This window comes from Ahaetulla prasina, chromosome 17 (genome assembly GCF_028640845.1).
Source record: "Ahaetulla prasina isolate Xishuangbanna chromosome 17, ASM2864084v1, whole genome shotgun sequence".
Taxonomy (NCBI): Eukaryota; Metazoa; Chordata; class Lepidosauria; order Squamata; family Colubridae; genus Ahaetulla; species Ahaetulla prasina.
In genome coordinates, this window is record NC_080555.1 from 4,539,418 (window position 1) to 4,558,078 (window position 18,661).

Below are 18,661 nucleotides of genomic sequence, written 5' to 3' on the forward strand. Positions count from 1 at the left end.
ACTATCAGGATCACAGAACCACAAAACAGCCAGCTCGGTACGGAAATGTCAGTCTTTTTATTAATTCTTTTTCATTTTAATGATGTTGTTTGTTTTTGGCGGAGGCTGTTCGAAAGACAACCCCGGGGGTCCAGGAAACCCCGAGAAAATTGTACACACCTACATGGGGAAAAAAAACCACATTTTTTTAAAAAAAAAACTTGTTTAGTTTTCTAAGACTACTCGCAATAAAGAACGGTGTGTTTGCGGGTCTGCGGGAATCATCTTCTTTTATGTACATCGCTTTTAGCACCGTCATTTGAGGTTGTGAGATCTGAAGACAAGAAAGAGACTGGGAAATTGGTAGAGAGTGACTGAAATAGGCTAATGTTTTCCTGCTTGGAGCAGCGGGTTGGGCTAGAGGACCTCCAAGGTCCCTTCCAACTCTGTGATTCTGTTAAAACACACAAAACGTAGCTGTCGTGCGTTGGCTAACAAAATGATCCAGGGAGTCCGGCCTTTGGTTGTTTTGCTGCTGTTGGAACATGTTGTCCTAGAAGTTAATTTGAACAGAATAATAATAATAATTAAAAAAAAAAAAACCACCCCAACAGGAGCAAAAATAATAGAGAAAAATTCAAAGCCTTGATTTTTGCGCTACCCAGGTAACGTCATGCAGAATTCAGTCACCGGGCAGAGAGCGCAGCAAGGAAAGGAAAAAATATATATATATCAATATAATATCTCCGCAGGTTAATCGTAAATTTCATTCCCAATCACCGCTTTGCGAATCGGGTACGGCGGGGTTGCAAGACTGTCAAAGACGACGGTTTAATTTCCCTCTCGGGGGACGCCCCGAAGATGTCAAACAAGTCAGAACAGAAATTATAAATTCGTCTGTTTCGACAGACTTTGGGGGGGGGGGAGAAACTGGCAGAATAATCTGCATTTCCCACCCATCCACCCACCCCGCTTCTCTCTTCTAGGGGTTTGCAAAAGGGATGAGAATTTGCAATTCTTTGCAACGGGATGAGGATTTCCCAGCCGGCCAAATTGGGCAGCCTCTTTAGAATTGAGCAAAACCCCCTCCCTGAAAAATTTTAGGGATTGTCTTAATGGGTTATTTTATTTTATTATTATTTTTTAAACGACGATTACTTTATTTGTTTTTTCACTTGCCCTGAAATCTCTCAGATGCATTGCTCAAGCAGGAGGCTCCGAATTTGGCCTAAAATTGAAATCGCTTTTTAGGATCGCTACTCTTAGAATGAGAGTCAGGGATGGTGTTCAGTTACCTTCGCTACCGGTTCGCTAATGTGAGCGTATGTGCGGAGCGTCAAAAACGGGACATGATGACGTCCGGGTGGGTGGGCGGAGCCCCCCACAACCGCCGCTACCTGTTCGCCCGAAACCGGATAGAATCGCTGAATACCACCACTGATTAGGGAGAGGGAGAGGGAGAGGGAGAGAGAAAGAGAAAGAGGGAGAGAGGGAGGGAGGGAGGAAGGGAGGGAGAGAGAGAGGGAGGGAGGGAAAAAGAGAGAGAGACTGGGAGGGAGAGAAAGAGGAAGAGGGAAGGAGGGAGAGAGGGGGAGAGAGAGAGAGAGAGAAAGAGGGAGAGAGGGAGGGAGGAAGGGAGGGAGAGAGAGGGAAAGAGGGAGAGAGGGAGGGAGGGAGAGAAAGTGGGAGGAGGAAAAGAGAGAGAGACAGGAAGGAGAGAAAGAGGAGAGAAGGAGGAAGGAGGGAGAGAGAGAGAGAGAAAGAGGGAGAGAGGGAGGGAGGAAGGGAGGGAGAGAGAGGGAAAGAGGGAGAGAGGGAGGAAGGGAGAGGGAGGGAGAAAAAGTGGGAGGGAGGGAAAAAGAGAGAGAGGGAGGGAGAGAGGGAAAAAGAGAGAGAGAGGGAGGGAGAGAAAGAGGGAGAGAAGGAGGGAAGGAGGGAGAGAGAGAGAGAGAAGAATTTGGGGCCTTTTGTTTGAAAACATTATTATTTTTTTTCCTTCTTTAGTTTTGTTGAGAATTTTCGCCCAGGAGGAGGCCGTGATGGCGGCCGAAGAGACGTTTTCGTCCGTAGAATTTTTGCCCGAGAGAAATTAAACCATCTTTGTTGTGTGAGTTTGTTGAGATGCACCGACGAGAATCTGGTCCTTTGGATTTAAAAAAAAAAAGGGAAAAAAAATCTTAAGGAAAAAAAAAATTACACCTGTGCTCAGATCGTGGAGCGGAAGAGGGTCACAGCGGTTAGAGCAGAAGAAGGCACCGTTTCAAGGGAGAATTTCGCGTCTTTTGGGGCCGATTTATAAGACTCGGGAGGGTTCGAAGGATGGGTCACCCAGTTGGCTTTTATCCTCATTGGCGATGGACGGGGTCCCAGAGGCCGATAGGAATCTCTCTTGAATGAAAACGATAAATAAATACCCTGCATATTTTTGTGATTTATTTACACACGTGTGTCAGGGGTGAAATGCTCCCGGTTCAGACCGGATCGCCCGATCCGGTAGCGATCTTGGCCGGTGGTTCGGAGAACTGGTAGCAAGTGCTGTGCGAGGCTCTGCCCACCGGCTCGGCTGTCGTTACTTCCTGGTTTTAACCAGGAAGTAATGTGTTTTGTACCCTCTGCGCATGCGCAGAAAGGTTTTGCACGTGTGCAGAGGGTGTGAGTGTGGCATGTGATGCGCACACAGGGTGTGCACTTCCGAACCAGTAAGGAAGGTACATAGATTTCACCCCTGACATGTGTTTACCGGAGTTGCTGAGTTTGGGACACATTGGAAGGGTACAAAGAGCTACCACGAAATGTTGGTTTGTTAGCAGATCATGGTTTGTTTCCGATCTTCTTTAGCAGAAGAAACTGAAACACAGCTAGTTCTCAACTGACCGTTATTTGTTTAGCGACCATTCAAGGTTATAACAGTGCTGGAAAAAGTGCCTTACGACTGTCACAATATGATCGTAGTTTGCGGGCTTGGCGACGGCCAGACGTTTGACAACGATCACGGCATCCGCAAACCAGCATTTGTGATCTTCCCAATAGGGGAAACCCGGCAAGGAAGGTTGCAAGTCACTCTCATGGGGTGTCTCCCTTAACGACCACACTGCTGAACAACGAATTTTCCAGCTTTTCTTGAGGTCGTAAATCGAGGACTACCTCTATGGAGGGTGGAATCTCGGAATTTTTTTTTTGTTTTGTTTTTAAACTTTGTGCTCTTAGCGTAGAAATTCTATCAGCCCCTGGTTAGATTGATTATTGTAGCTGTAAAGATGACCACACAACTAGTAAATGCGTTTCTCAATTTCAACAGCTTTAAGACGGGTGGACTACAATGCCCAGAATTTGCCACCCAAAAATCTGGCAGTTGAACTCCACACATTTTAAACTTGATGAGATGGAGGAACGTGCATTAAAACATCATGGCTGGGCTGCAGCCTTCCCAACAGCCAGCAGGTGGCAGCAGAGGACCCCAAACCAATTCCTTGCTGCCGCCAGCTGGCCATCAGAGGTACTGCACCCTCGATTTGGTGGTCCTAGCAAAGCCAAGAGGACTGGGTGGAGGAGAAAGGGACCTCCGGGGAGGGGGGGGAAGAGGAGGGCCGGGAAAGCCACCCACCCACCCCCGCGTTCGAATTAGACATCCGAATCACTTTTAAGAATATTCATGAGCGCGTTTTTAAGGCTGTTCTTGCTGGGGGATTTGACGGCGGGCTTGAGGCCTTCGGCCTTGTGGTGGTCCTTCTTCGTTTCCATCTCGATGGTCATGACCACTTGTTTCTTGGCCGCCTTCTTCTCGATACCTTCTCTGCCGGCTAACCGCTATTTCTTATCCTTGCGCGAGTCCCCCAACCCTCCTCGGGATTTTTTGTCGCTCGACTTGGTGAGACGGCTGTGGTCCAGCATGGCGTAGAGAACGGGGGTCTATGAAAAGGAGAAAGAAGAGAAGAGAAGGTTGGCACAGGAAAATGGTGGCTGGCGGCGGCAAGGACCGGTCACCGGTGACCTATTTTACGACCGTCACGGCTTAAAACCGTACTAGGCAGGCTCAGTGACGGTCGTAAGTCAAGGACCATCTGTAAGGCTGACAGATCCTTATTTGGGGAGCATCTTCCTCTCGCGCTCCCGAAGGCTCACCTGATGGCGTCGTTTGGAAGAATCCTTCCCCAGCCTCAGTTTCCCTTTCTCCATCGCGCTAAAAGCGGAAAGAAGAAGAGAGATGCGCGTTGATGTGCAACAAAGAAAACTGGGGAGCAGTTTTCTGAACAAAAGGAAAGCCGGCAAAAGTTTGTCGAATGAAAGATTTCCTGCACCTTTAATATTTAATTTTTGGGGGGAGAAATGGTGGTAGAGGAGGCAGGGAGGATTTTGGGGGTTACCTGAGCCGCCTCTGGAGGGTGGCTTGTCTCCTCAGCCAGCAGTACCTGATGAGGTACGCTATCAGCAGGACTACTAAGACCACGAGCAAGACGCCTCCGATAACGCCCCCCAAGACTTGGCCGTATCTCGTAGGAACTGGAGAAGAAGGAGAGAAAGAGAGAAAGGGAGGGAGGGAGGGAGGGGTGGAGAGGATGGACAAAGGTGAGGAAATGATGGAGAAGAAGGTTGAGAAGAGGAGGAGGAGGAGGAACAGGAGGAGGAGGAAGAGGAGGAGGAAGAGGAGAGGGAAAAGGAGAAGGAAGGAGAAGAAGGGGGAAGGAGAAAGAAAAGGAGAAGAAGAAGAGAGAAAGTAGAGAGGAGGAGGAGATGGAAAAGGGGAAGAAGGGGAAGAAGAGTGAAGGTGGAGAGGAGGAGAAGATGGAGAAGGAGAAGAAGGAGAAAGAGAAGAAGAAGAAGAAGAAGGTGGAGAAGGAAGGAGGAGAAGGAAGAAGGAAAAGGAAAAGGAAAAGAAGGAGAGGGAGAAGGAGAAGGAGAAGGAGAAGGAGAAGGAGGAGGAGATGGAGAAGGGAGAAGGAAGGAGGAGAAGGGAGAAGGAAAAGAAAAGGAGGAGGAGGAGGAGAGAGAAGGTGGAGAGGAGGAGATGGAAAAGGAGAAGGAAGAAGGAGAAAGAAAAGGAGAAAAAGAGGAGGAGGAGAGGAGGAGGAGATGGAGAAGGAGAAGGAAGGAGAAGAAGGGGGAAGGAAAAGAAAAGAAGAAGAGAGAGGAGATGGAGAGGAGAAGGAGATGAAAAAGGAGGAGAAGAAGGGAGGAGGAGAAAGAGGAGGAGAAAGAGAAAAAAAAGAGAGAATATTATTAAAATATACAACATCTCCAACTGGATTTGCTCAGCAGTCCTGCATCAACTCAGTCATTTTATTCCAGCCAGCCATTCCAACATTACCCCAAAAAGCTGAGTTTTCCCCATAGAAACCCCACATCTTGGTCCATTGAGTTCAATGGGTTGCAAACCCAAGGAGAAGAGATTGCAAGGACTTAATAGGTAGGGCGAAAAAATTGGGGAAAGAGACAGACCAGGAGGAGCTGCTCCTTCTTCACTCCCTGTTTTCCTTTCTTCTTCCTTCCCTCCTTCCCTTCCTCCCTCCCTCCCTCCCTCCTTTTCCTTTTCCTTTATTCGTTCCTTCTTTTCCTTTTCCTTCCTTCCCTCTTTTCTTCCTTCCTTCCTTCCTTCTTTTTCTCTTCCTCCTTCCTTCCTTCCTCCCTTCCCACTCCTAGATCAGCTCCTTCAGTTCACCCCAAAAGTTGTGGAGCAGAGGTGGGGTTTCAGCAGGTTCTGACCAGTTCTGGAGAACCAGCAGCGGAAATTTTGAGTAGTTCGGAGAACCGGTAGTAAAAATTCTGACTGGCCTCGCCCCCATCTATTCTCTGCCTCCCGAGTCCCAGCTGATCGGGAGGAAATGGGGATTTTGCAGTATCTTTCCCCTAGAGTGGGGTGGGAATGGAGATTTTGCAGTATCCTTCCCCTGCCACGCCCACAAAGCCATGCCACACCCACAAAGCCATGCCCACAGAACCCGTAGTAAAAATTCTGACTGGCCCCGCTCCCACCTATTCTCTGCCTCCCGAGTCCCAGCTAATCGGGAGGAAATGGGGATTTTGCAGTATCTTTCCCCTAGAGTGGGGTGGGAATGGAGATTTTGCAGTATCCTTCCCCTGCCACGCCCACAAAGCCATGCCACACCCACAAAGCCACGCCCACAGAACCTGTAGTAAAAATTCCGACTGGTCCCGTCCCCGTCTATTCTCTGCCTCCCGAGTCCCAGCTGATCGGGCGGAAATGGGGATTTTATAGTATCCTTCTCCTGCCATGCCCACCAAGCCACGCCCACCAAGCCATGCCACGCCCCACCAAGCCACGCCCATAAAACCGGTAGTAAACAAATGTTGAAACCCACCACTGTTGTGGAGTCGCATTATAAATGACAATTTGTAACTTGCACATACATAATTGTATAATACAATTGCAAATTACAAATGTGACCAATGAGAAGATCGTAGGATGCACCACAAAATATTTCCCACGGGTCAACGAGCCTTACCGTTCTCAAAGACATAGAGGGTGACTTGGGATGTTCTCCCCACGATGTCCGGTGGGTTCTTGACGTCACAAGTGTAGGTCCCGTTGTCGGTGTATTCCAGGTCATGGATGATAATGGAGCCATCTTTCCAGCTGGGGTCCCCGATCCACTCGATCCGCTCCTTGAAGGACCCAACGTTGTCGATGTAGTGCTGGCCTTTGGCATAGTGAAATATCTGGGGTCGAATAAGAGCAGGAGAATTGGCGGGACAAAAGATTGCCCCCTGCTTGACTGAAGAAAAGAATCGGATCGGGAGTGCAATATAGACGGAACCACAAGAGGGCAGCAGAGATTAAGGCTCACTTTCTGCTGCCCTCTGGTGGGCATCTGAAGTTTAACAGCCAAAATATTATATAATACATATACAGATATATGCAGATATAAAGATATACAGCTAACTAGCTAGATGATAGGTAGGTAGGCAGGTAGGTAGAGATAGATGATAGATGTAGATAGATAGATAGACAGATAGATAGATAGATAGATAGATAGATAGATAGATAGATAGATAGATAGATAGATAGATAGATAGATAGATACGAAGGACAGAGAAGATGGATGGATGGATGGATGGATGGATGGATGGATGGATGGATGGATAGATAGACAGATAGATAGGACAGATAAGATAGATGGATGGATGGATAGATAGATATCGGATAGATAGATAGATAGATAGATAGATAGATAGATAGATAGATAGATAGATAGATAAATAGATAGATAGACAGATAGATAGGACAGATAGATAGGACAGAGAAGATGGATGGATGGATGGATAGATATCGGATAGATAGATAAATAGATCGATAGATAGATAGATAGATAGATAGATCAATAGATAGATAGATAGATAGGACAGATAGATAGGACAGAGAAGATAGATGGATGGATGGATAGATAGATATCGGATAGATAGATAGATAGACAGATAGATAGGACAGATAGATAGGACAGAGAAGATGGATGGATGGATGGATAGATAGATATCGGATAGATGATAGATAAATAGATTTTCTTTTTACCGAAATGCTGTCCTTTCCACGTTCGGGCTGAAAGTGCCACGTGATGGAAATGTCATCAGAGATCCACTCGTTGGACCAGAAGGAGCAAGAGAGCTTAATTTTAGAACCCACCGTGCCGTGGACCTCGTTCGCCGTGTAAACTTTGATGGCCAAGGTTGGAGAGAGCACTGCAAATAGACAAACAGACCAAAAAAAAAGATCAGAGAGGGGTGAAAATAATTGGTCAATGAACAAACGGGTGGATCCCTGATCGCTTTCCTAAGCCTTCTGCCCAGATCCCAAAGATATTGGAAGATGTTGGGCCAATCACCAGCAGAAAGTGAATTCTAGTACCACCTTAGGCAGGAAACCCAACTGGGTGACTTTGCACCAATCACCAGGCGACAGTGAGTTCTAGTTCCACTTTAGGCATGAAAACCAGCTGGGTGACTTTGGACCAATCACCAGGCGACAGTGAGTTCTAGTTCCACTTTAGGCATGAAAACCAGCTGGGTGACTTTGGACCAATCACCAGGCGACAGTGAGTTCTAGTTCCACTTTAGGCATGAAAACCAGCTGGGTGACTTTGGACCAATCACCAGGCGACAGTGAGTTCTAGTTCTGCCTTAGGCATGAAAGCCAGCTGGGTGACTTTTGGCCAATCACCAGGCGACAGTGAGTTCTAGTTCTGCCTTAGGCATGAAAGCCAGCTGGGTGACTTTTGGCCAATCACCAGGTGACAGTGAGTTCTAGTTCCGCCTTAGGCATGAAAGCCAGCTGGGTGACTTTTGACCAATCACCAGGCGACAGTGAGTTCTAGTTCTGCCTTAGGCATGAAAGCCAGCTGGGTGATTTTTGGCCAATCACCAGGCGACAGTGAGTTCTAGTTCCGCCTTAGGCATGAAAGCCAGCTGGGTGACTTTTGACCAATCACCAGGCGACAGCGAGTTCTGGTTCCGCCTTAGGCATGAAAGCCAGCTGGGAGACCATTGAGCCAATCACCAGGCGACGGTGAGTTCTAGTCACGAAAGCTAGCCAATCCTTCCCTCTCAGCCCAAATCCACCTCGAAGGGTTGTTGTGGTGGGCAACATCGGAAGAGGAAGGGGTCTGAGGTCTTTCTACTCACCCGCTTGATTTATTTATAAAACTAGCGAAGGCGGGATAAAACTCGCGAGAAATAAAAATGGGAGAGAGAGAGAGAGAGAGAGAGAGAGAGAGAGAAAGAAAGAAAGAAAGAAAGAAAGAAAGAAAGAAGGAAGGAAGGAAGGAAGGAAGGAAGGAAGGAAGGAAGGAAAGAAGGAAGGAAGGAAGGAAGGAAAACGAGGGAAGGAAAGAGAGAGAGTTGTACCTCATTGCCTTTTACCCCCCAACTTCTGCCTTCCCCCCCCCTCTCCATTTGGGAAGTGGGTAGTTGCTTCCACAAACCCCCCTTGTGGCCCGAACACGGCAGAACATTGCTGAGTGATCTCGAAGTTGTGACATTTGCAGTCAAAGGGCCCTTTTGTGTGTAGCCGAACAATCGTCTTTTTTTCTACCGCCCTGGGGGTGCAAATTCAAACTGTTGGGAATGAGTGGAAATTCCCCTGCCCCCGGTTTTTGGCTGGAAAGGAAAAAACTCCCCCCCCCCAGCTTTTTTCTCCCCGTCTAACCTTCCCTATTCCCCACCCCACCCCAATTTGGGGCGTGATTTTGTGCCCATCTAGACAAAAATAATAAAAATACCACAAGCTCTCTTAGGTTTGCGAGGCTGCCGTTTCAGCCATTTCCTCCGTAGGTGCGGCCTTGCCAAACTGGTTTAATTGTGGTTTGTTGAAAGGAGGAGGTGATGAAGAGCAACCAGGATGATGAGGGGACTGGAGGCTAAAACATAGGATGCATGGTTGCAGGAACTGGGCCTGGCTAGTCTAGGGAAGAGAAGGACCAGAGGAGACAGGATAGCAGCCTTCCAATATTGGGGGGGCTGCCACAGAGAGGAGGAAGGGGGTCAAGCTATGTTCCAAAGCGGAAGGAAGGAAGGAAGGAAGGAAGGAAGGAAGGAAGGAAGGAAGGAAGGAAGGAGGGAGGGAGGGAGGGAGGGAGGGAGGAAAGAAAGAAAGAAAGAAAGAAAGAAAGAAAGAAAGAAAGAAAGAAAGAAAGAAAGAAAGAAAGAAAGACAGGAAGGAAGGAAGGAAGGAAGGAAGGAAGGAAGGAAGGAAGGAAGGAAGGAAGGAAGGAAGGAAGAAATCTGCGTGAACCATGGATGGACAGAAGACATGGCTAGTCTAGGGAAGAGAAGGACCAGGGGAGACAGGAGAGCATCTTCCAATATTTGAGGGGCTGCCACAGAGAGGAGGAAGGGGGCCAAGCTATGTTCCAAAGCGGAAGGAAGGAAGGAAGGAAAGAAGGAGGGAGGAGGAGGAGGAAAGTAGAAGGAGGAAGGAAGGAAGAAAGAAAGAAAGAGGAAAGGAAAGACAGAAAGGAAGGAAGGAAGGAAGGAAGGAAGGAAGGAAGGAAGGAAGGAAGGAAGGAAGGAAGGAAGAAAGAAAGAAAGAAAGAAAGAAAGAAAGAAAGAAAGAAAGAAAGAAAGAAATCTGTGTGAAGCATGGATGGACAGAAGACATGGCTAGTCTAGTGAAGAAAAGGACCAGGGGAGACAGGATAGCATCTTCCAATATTTGAGGGGCTGCCACAGAGAGTAGGGGAGGGGGTCAAGCTATTTTCCAAAGCGGAAAGAAGGAAGGAAGGAAGGAAGGAAGGAAGGAAGGAAGGAGAGAGGGAGGGAGGAAAGTGGAAAGGAGAGAAGGAAGAAAAGTAAGAAAGAAAGAGGAAAGGAAAGACGGAAAGGAAGGAAGGTGTAAGGGAAGGAAGGAAGGAAGGAAGGAAGGAAAGAAAGAAAGAAAGAAAGAAAGAAAGAAAGAAAGAAAGAAAGAAAGAAAGAAAGAAATCTGCGTGAACCATGGATGGACAGAAGACATGGCTAGTCTACTGAAGAGAAGGACCAGGGGGAGACATGAAAACAGTCTTCCAATATTTGAGGGGCTGCCACAGAGAGGAGGAAGGGGGTCAAGTTATTTTCCAAAGCACCTGAAGGCCAGACAAGAAACAATGGATGGAAACTGACGAAGGAGAGATTCAACCTGGAAATAAGGAGGAATTTTCTGACAGTGAGAACAATCAACCAATAGAATAGACGTTGCCTTTGGAAGTTGTGGGAGCTTCATCACTGGAGGCTTTCGAGAAGAGACTGGACTGCCATCTGTCAGAAATGGTGTAGCGTCTCCTGCTTGGGCGGATGGGGGGGGTTGGACTAGATGACCTACAAGGTCCCTTTCCAACTCTTAATCTGTAAAATAGATGTGTCAACCCAAGGCCTTAATTTGCAACAAATCCTTCAAGGCTTTTTAACTGAGCGATTGGGATTCTTAAACCTATGCTAGGAAACTGCTCTAACGTGTAGCCTGGCTGTTTAAGCATAAAACCTTAAAGATCGGGAAAGACTCTAGTCCTCATGATTCGAAACAGAATAAATAAGAGCTAAAGGGATGGATTTGTCTCCTGGAAAACGATATTCATCGCTGCCCAGCTTTGCAGTTTCAAACGGAGGGGTTTTTTAATCGTTCGTTTATCCGGGGAGATACTGAGACGGTTTTTTTGAGGCAGATAAGCTTGGCTTCTTAAGCTGCTCGTCCTCCTCATGGTTTATGTAGTCACATCTGGAGATTTTCTGTAGACAAAGCTGAGGGTGACTCAGGGTAGTGTTGATCAAGCCGTTTTTTTTGTTTTTTGCAAGCTTAACCCCCCAAGGCTTTTCAGCTCACCGAGTCTGCACAGAAGCTGAGGGATAATAGAAGATTAAGCAGGGAGAATAGCAAGTGGAACAATGAGGATTTTGGAAAAAGGAGAGAGGAGGGGAAGAAAATATTAACCCTCAGGGACGGCAGGAGATAGCTGGGGGTGTCTGTGGCAATTGTAAAAAGATAAATTGAAAATGTTGATCGTGGCGTTCGATTAGCATCTTCTAACTAACCTTTGTGTTACAAAAGGAGTTGCTTTTAATGTCAATGGTGAAATAAAATTTCCTTCCTTCCCTTTCTCCGTCTTTCATCTTCCTTTCCTTCCCTTTCTTTTTCTCCATCCTTCCTTCCATCCTTCCCTTTCTCTCTTACTCTCCCTTTCTTCCTTCCCTCTTTCTCCTTTCTTTTCTCCCACTCTTCTTCCACCCTCCCTCCCTCCCTCCCTCCCTTCCTTCTCCTCTTTTTTCCTTCCTCTCTCCCTTCCTTCTCTCCTTCCTTCTTTTCTCCCACTCTTCTTCCACCCTCCTCCTCCTCCCTCCCTTCCTTCTCCTCTTTTTTCCTTCCTCTCTCCCTTCCTTCTCTCCCTTCCCTTTCTCTTTCTCATTCCTTCCTTCCTTCTTTCCTTCCATTTCTCTTTTTCCTTCATTCCTTCCTTTCTTCTCTTTTGCCTTCCTTCCTTCCCTTTCTCCCTCTTCTCCATTCCTTCTTTCTTCCTTTCTCTCTTCCTTTCTCTTCTTCCTTCCTTCCATTTCTCTCTCTTTTTCCTCCCTCCCTCCCTTCCCTTTCTCTCTTCTTCCTTCCTTCTTTCCTTACGTTTCTCTCTTCCTTCCTTCCTTATTTCCTTCCATTTCTCTCTCTTTTTCTTTCCTCCCTCCCTTCCCGTTCTCTCTTTCTCCTTCCTTCCATTTCTCTCTTTCCTTTCTTCCTTCCTTCTTCTTTTTCCTTTCCTTTTCTTGCCCCGTTGACTTTGCATATCAAAAGCCTGCCCAGGAGGCCGCATGTAGTGGTCCCGTGACCCCAGAATGCGGCAATTATTGTAAATGCATGCAGTTGTCAATTGTCCAAATTTTGACCACGTGACTTTAGCGATGCTGCGACAGTCATAAGTGCGAGGACTGTTCTTACGTCACTTCTTGCAGTGCCTTGTAACTACGAACTATCCCGCAATGAATGGCTACTAGCCAAGGACTATGTGTAACCCTGTTATATTAATTACTCCCAAGAGAATGTGGGAGTAATTTTCCTAAAAAAAAAATATTGTTCCCCCCTGATTTAAAAGCCACTCCATTCCAGTTTCCACCCCTTCCTCACTTCTAATCGCCACCGTTACTTATTAGCTTTATTTTAATTTTTTTGGGGGGGGGGAAAAACAGTTCGCTCCATCCTGAAGTCTGGAATTTCCGCTGCCAACGTTCTCCGCAATTAGGCGGAGAAATTAGGCGCGCCAAATACACACGCGTCGTTTTGAGTTGCTTATAAAAATAATCAACGTGGAATGAAAGCCTCTAACTATCAACATGAATTTTAAAAAATATATATATCTTTCTTTCGGCTTCCTTGTTCCTGAGGATTTTAAACTCGGCGTTTCTGCTTCTTTTCACCCATTTCGGCAAGGAACAGCTGGGTTAAACATGTCACAGCTGATTTGTACGGTTCATAAACCTCGATTCCTTTGCCCATCTTAAATAAACCAGGAAATTACACTGTTCGCCATGATGAGGTCTGTTGTTTTCCCCAGGGCTCCCTGCATTTGGCGAAGAAGCACGGAGAAAAATAACCTGCCTCGTTCGATCTTGGATGGATGGAACTGAACTGGGATTATTTTCGATTGCATCGGACTGTAAAAAGAAATTGATCGAAGAAATCGAAATTGATCGAAGAAATCGAAGAAATGAAGAAGATTTGACTCTACAATTTTGAGAATCCATCAGCAGGAAGTTAAGATGGAGATTTCAGAAATAGGGGATAGAATTAAATGTCCCCGGACATTTAAAATTCTCTCTCAGTTAACCACGAGGCTGCAATTAGGAAAATTGTGCGGGAAGATACCGTAGATGTGCTGGGCTGAGATTTGTAGCAATGTAAATATTTATATTTACATTACCACATATAATCATAATTAAACGTCGCCTTTTAAAAGGCAAAAGACGGAGGGGAGACTGCAGCCTGCCAACTGGGTTGCAAAGTTTAATTCAAAATCGTATCAGATTTAAGTTAGATCAGCCCGTCTCATTGAACCGACCCTGAAAACAGACAGTCGGTCCTGGATGCGAAATCGCATCAGATTTAGATGTGATTAGATCAACCCGCTGATTTGGTTAGTTCAACAGGACGAGACAATCTAATTTAAATCTGATATGACTTTGAACTCAAAACTCTAGTTCCATCGTACAAGAAATAGCCAGGAAAAATTACATTTCCCTTAAAACACACCGCAGTCCTATATGGGTTCATACACATTGCATTAAGCCAAGAATCATAGCTACATTGTGGCTTAATGCAATCTTATCAACTTTAGAAGGATCGGTTCTGAACCAGACAAATTCATTTTCTAATCTTTCATATATATTGCATTAAGCCAAGAATCATGGTTCTGTCTGGGCTACATTGTGCCTTAGTGCAAATCTGTCAACCCAGATTTGGGAGGACCAATTGTGAACCGAACAAAAATCTTCTACTCTTTCTCTTTCTTTTCTCAATTCCTTCCTTTCCTCTCTTTTCAACAGGAAGGTCATAAATGTATGATTATTGTCGCTTTTCGGAGCAAGCAATCTTTCTGGAACTCTTGAATATAAAAACATCTATTTCTTGAGCGTGGATGTCCTGCAAACTGGCTATTTTTACTTCGTAAAGCAGAAATTATACCTAGAAAATAATTACCATAAAAGCTAAAAACAGCAGGATTAGCCATGCAGATGCTGGGACAGTTACTGTATAATCAGAGAAAAATTTTAATTGGTCAGGTCAAACCTATGTCTAATCAAACACAATTCTTACCTCAGTTTCCTCTCCCACGCCTAATTCCCATGTTAACGCCTCCAAAAATAATAGGAAGAGATTTCAGAGTGCAGAAAATATATTGCTTTGTTCTGCTAATGTGCTTCTCGGCTGAACGGAAAGCAATTTAATCTGTCTGGCACCATAATAGGTTGCATTATTTTCCCCCTTCCAAGTGGAAAGAGAAACGTTATAAAAACAGACAACATGGTTGTATTTTTCCACAACAGGGACACATCCCAAGTTTAATAAATCGATTATTTTATAGATTAAAAGTCATCCATGAAATTTCAATAGTTCCAAAGGTTCATTCATCCTATTAAATACAAACCATAGTTTGTCCAGTATGGGAGTGACCCCAGGAAGTGGTTTTTCCCAACAAGCCACCATTCAGCAAAGTCACTGTGTTGGGTGAACTCCATTTCTCAGGTTTTAAGGCATGACGAGACACGATAGCTTCTCAGAATGGCAATATCATGATTATTAATTTATTAATTGTTCGGTTAACCAAGATCCTGTCCCTGTTTTCTCGTGCATAAAATTGGAGGTCCTTTTTTAAAAAAAAGCTACGCCCATTATTCAAAGGCGTAGCTCGCAATATTAAACCCTCTTTTTTTAATTGGAACGTCTAAACTTTTACAACTTCTGATTTTTGGGCTACACTTCATGGGCCTGTCATTTAGAAATTCATTGTGTCTTTTTCCCTCCCACCCACCCGCCCCTCTACCAAATCTCACTCAATTGGTCCTTTCCCTTGATTTTCCCAAAAGCCCAACAGAAAAAAGTTTGGGAAGCAAAATTCAACCTAGATTTTATTGAAGAGTTTATTTATTCACATGCACCATTAATGGAGAACGTTGAATTTGAAGCTTTGAGGTCTCAATCGTCAAGAACCTAATATGGGATCTGCAGCATTTTCCTAGAATTCATTGCCTTCAAATTAGCCAGCCCTTGAATTAAACCACGATCCAAACCATCATTAACCAAGCCACGCCAAGAAATCTGAAGGTCAAAAGGCATGCAGAACGGCCAATGAAATCTGCAGCCACCCCACCCAGTGAAGGGCCTCTGCTTCAAACCCCTTAAGCATGACAAAAATCAGACTTGCAGAAGGCGGGAGAACTACATAGCCCATGCTGCAGCACCAGAGAGAAAAGCCGAAGCTCGGATCCCAAAGCAATCGCTTTGGTGTGGAAATCGCGTTAGGAAAGCAGGACATCTCACGAAAAAGATGGTCGGGGCTTGTTCTCAACAATCTTTCGGCCAGGGGAGAGCCTCCACTTTCAGAGGCAGTCTACCCCTAAAAGGGACGGCTGAAAACAATAAAACCAAACAGAGGTTCCCCCACCACCCCTCTCCCAGAAGGGGAAGCCGAGTGTCTCATCCTATTTTTGAAGACAACCATTTGTCTGAAATGGGATAGGGTCTCCTGCCTGAGCAGAGGGTTGGACTAGAAGACCTCCAAGGTCCCTTCCAATGCGTTTATTCTGTTATCCATCCTTCCTTTCCTTTCCTTTCCTTCCCTTCTTCTATCTTCCTTTCCTTTCCTTCCCTTCCCTTCCCTTCTTCTATCTTCCTTTCCTTTCCTTTCCTTCCCTTCCCTTCCCTTCCCTTCCCTTCCCTTCTTCTATCTTCCTTTCCTTTCCTTTCCTTTCCTTTCCTACTTCTATCTTCTCCTTTCCTTTCCTTTCCTTCCTTCCTTCCTTCTCTTCCTTCCTTCCTTCCTTCCTTCCCTTCTATCTTCCTTTCCTTCCTTCCTTCCTTCCTTCCCTTCTTCTATCTTCCTTTCCTTCCTTTCCTTCCTTCCTTCCTTCCTTCCCTTCTTCTATCTTCCTTTCCTTTCCTTCCCTTCCCTTCCCTTCCCTTCCCTTCCCTTCCCTTCCCTTCTTCTATCTTCCTTTCCTTCCCTTCCCTTCCCTTCTTCTATCTTCCTTTCCTTTCCTTTCCTTTCCTTCCCTTCCCTTCCCTTCCCTTCCCTTCCCTTCCCTTCCCTTCTTCTATCTTCCTTTCCTTTCCTTTCCTTTCCTTTCCTTCCCTTTCCTTCTTCTATCTTCCTTTCCTTTCCTTCCCTTCTTCTATCTTCCTTTCCTTTCCTTTCCTTCCCTTCCCTTCTTCTATCTTCCTTTCCTTCCCTTCCCTTCTTCTATCTTCCTTTCCTTTCCTTTCCTTCCCTTCTTCTATCATGCTTTCCTTTCCTTTCCTTTTCTTTCCTTTCCTTTCCTTCTCCATTACTGGGGGTTTTTTTTCCCCCCAAGAAGGCATTGGACAACCATTTGTCTGATACACAATAGGGTCTTCAAGGGGTTGGACTAGAAGACCTCCAAGGTCCCTTCCAACTCTTCTGTTCTTCTGCTTTTAGATACTTACAGTTTTGAGTTTCGTTTTGTTTTTTCCCCCCAAAAAAAACTTTGGAAACCTTCCCCTCAAGAGAGTGTAACTTACCCAAAGTGGACAACAGGACTGACCAGAGGAAAGCTCGGCCTTTTTCGGCTTCGGCTGAGAGTCCCATGTTTTGGGTTAGAATCCAAGTCCCAGCCACATGGAGGGGAAGAGCTGGTAGCGAAGCCACGGAGGCCTTCCCATCCGAATGCCGGCGAGGGGGGCAACCTTTGGCTTAAAAACCCGCCTGCCCCGAAGGATGCTATCTCTGCAGAAATCTGGGACCAATGAGAAAGTGGCGTTTGGCTCCCCAAAGCAGTGGGGAGAAAAAACCGGAGGGAGGGGGGAAAGAAATGACCAACTGGTCGTCGTTCCCCCCCCTCCGTCCATCCCCCCCAAGAGAACAAAACATAAAAGCTTGCATTTATGGGGGCTGTGGCGAGCATAGCTGGGCAACAAGGCTGCATTCTTGGCCAGAGTGTGGGTGAGGGCACAGCCTCTGAAAAATGCTATTTTTCTCGCCACCCGACAGGCAGAGCCTTCGGCCGGGGCCAGGAGAATGAGGGGGTGAGGGGGGGTTCTGTCATTTGAGTTGGGAGTCTTTTTTTTTTTTCCCCAGGAGGTTTATTGATGCGGAATCAACGGCTGGCAGGGTGAATTCCAATAGGAGGGAATATTTGTAGCTTCGGGTTGATGTATTGATGATGTTACCTAGCTGGGTCATGAAACGTCTGCAAGAAAACCAAGCTCAGAAAGCAGCAAGGACCCCATAGCAGTCCTCCTCCTCCTCTTCCTCCTCCTCCCTCCTCCTCTTCCTCTCCCCCAGCCAGCCCCACTACTTTCTAGCATTGATGATGCTACGTAGTTGGTTCATGAAACATCTGCAAGAAAACCACCAAGCTCAGAGAGCAGGAAGGACCTCACACTCTTCCTCCTCCTCCTCCTCTTCCTCCCCTTGTTCTCATCCTCCTCCCCCTCCTTTCCTCCTCTTCTCCATAAACCCCACTTCCTTCTAGCACTGATGATGTTACCTAGTTGGGGTATTTATGTTTTAAGATTTTAAATGGTTTTAAAATTTCGGCCACATTATAATATTTCTTTTTAACTTCTTTTTAATGTTTATATATTGAATTTTTACTTGGCTGTACACCGCCCTGAGTCCTCCGGGAGAAGGGCGGTATAAAAATCGAAATAAATAAATAAATAAATAAATAAATAAAACGTCTGCAAGAAAACAACCCAGCTCAGAGAGCACCAAGGGTCCCACAGTCCTCCTCCTCCTCCTCCTCTTCACAATCCCCACTCCCTTTTAGCACTGATGATGTTACCTAGTTGGGTCACGAAACATCTGTAAGAAAACCACCAAGCTCAGGGAGCACCAAGCACCCATGTTAAATTCCTGCCGCGTTGGGTCGTCTGATCCTATTTTGCTCGCTAGTTTTGCACATCGCCTGGACTAGCCATTGCATCCTGGACATAAACTGTTTCAACTCCTACCCTCAAAACGACGCTATAGAGCACTGCACACCAGAACAACTAGACACAAGGACAGTTTTTCCCCCCGAAGGCCATCACTCTGCTAAACAAATAATTCCCTCAACACTGTCAGACTATTTACTGAATCTGCACTACTATTAATCGTCTCATAGTTCCCATCACCCATCTCTTTCCACTTATGACTGTATGACTATAACTTGTTGCTGGCAATCCTTATGATTTATATTGATATATTGACCATCAATTGTGTTGTAAATGTCGTACCTTGATGAACGTATCTTTTCTTTTATGTACACTGAGAGCATCTGCACCAAGACAAATTCCTTGTGTGTCCAATCACACTTGGCCAATAAAAAATTCTATTCTATTCTATTCTATTCAAAGCGATTCTTTACTGAGCCAGTAGGGAGAAAAAATCAGCTTAATCAGTTACAACTTTCCTTGTTATTATTATTACTAACAGATTAACAGAGTTGGAAGGGAGCTTTGTAGGTCATCTAGTCCACCCCCACCCCCACCCAAGCAATGTTC

At 45.8% G+C, this 18,661-nt stretch overlaps 1 protein-coding gene across 1 annotated transcript; it reads right to left on the minus strand.

Moving 5' to 3' along the window:
• Positions 1–2,100: 2,100 nt before the first annotated feature.
• MPZ (myelin protein zero) lies at positions 2,101–16,913 on the minus strand. The gene is made up of 6 exons (XM_058160650.1): positions 16,697–16,913; positions 7,505–7,671; positions 6,441–6,654; positions 4,344–4,479; positions 4,102–4,159; positions 2,101–3,888 (listed from the first exon to the last, which is right to left on the minus strand). The coding sequence occupies exons 1-6, from the start codon at positions 16,761–16,763 to the stop codon at positions 3,787–3,789; spliced, it is 744 nt and encodes a 247-aa protein (XP_058016633.1). The 5' UTR covers positions 16,764–16,913; the 3' UTR covers positions 2,101–3,786.
• Between the last annotated feature and the right edge of the window lie 1,748 nt (positions 16,914–18,661).

What these genes read in the sequence shown, in the direction of transcription:
- MPZ (XM_058160650.1), bottom strand. Translation starts at nt 16,763, where the DNA reads ATGGGACTCTCAGCCGAAGCCGAAAAAGGCCGAGCTTTCCTCTGGTCA. An exon ending in ACCCTCCAGAGGCGGCTCAG is followed by an intron (nt 4,160 to 4,343) that starts GTAACCCCCAAA and finishes TTCCGCTTTTAG; the next exon opens with CGCGATGGAGAAAGGGAAAC. An exon ending in CTTCCAAACGACGCCATCAG is followed by an intron (nt 3,889 to 4,101) that starts GTGAGCCTTCGG and finishes TCCTTTTCATAG; the next exon opens with ACCCCCGTTCTCTACGCCAT.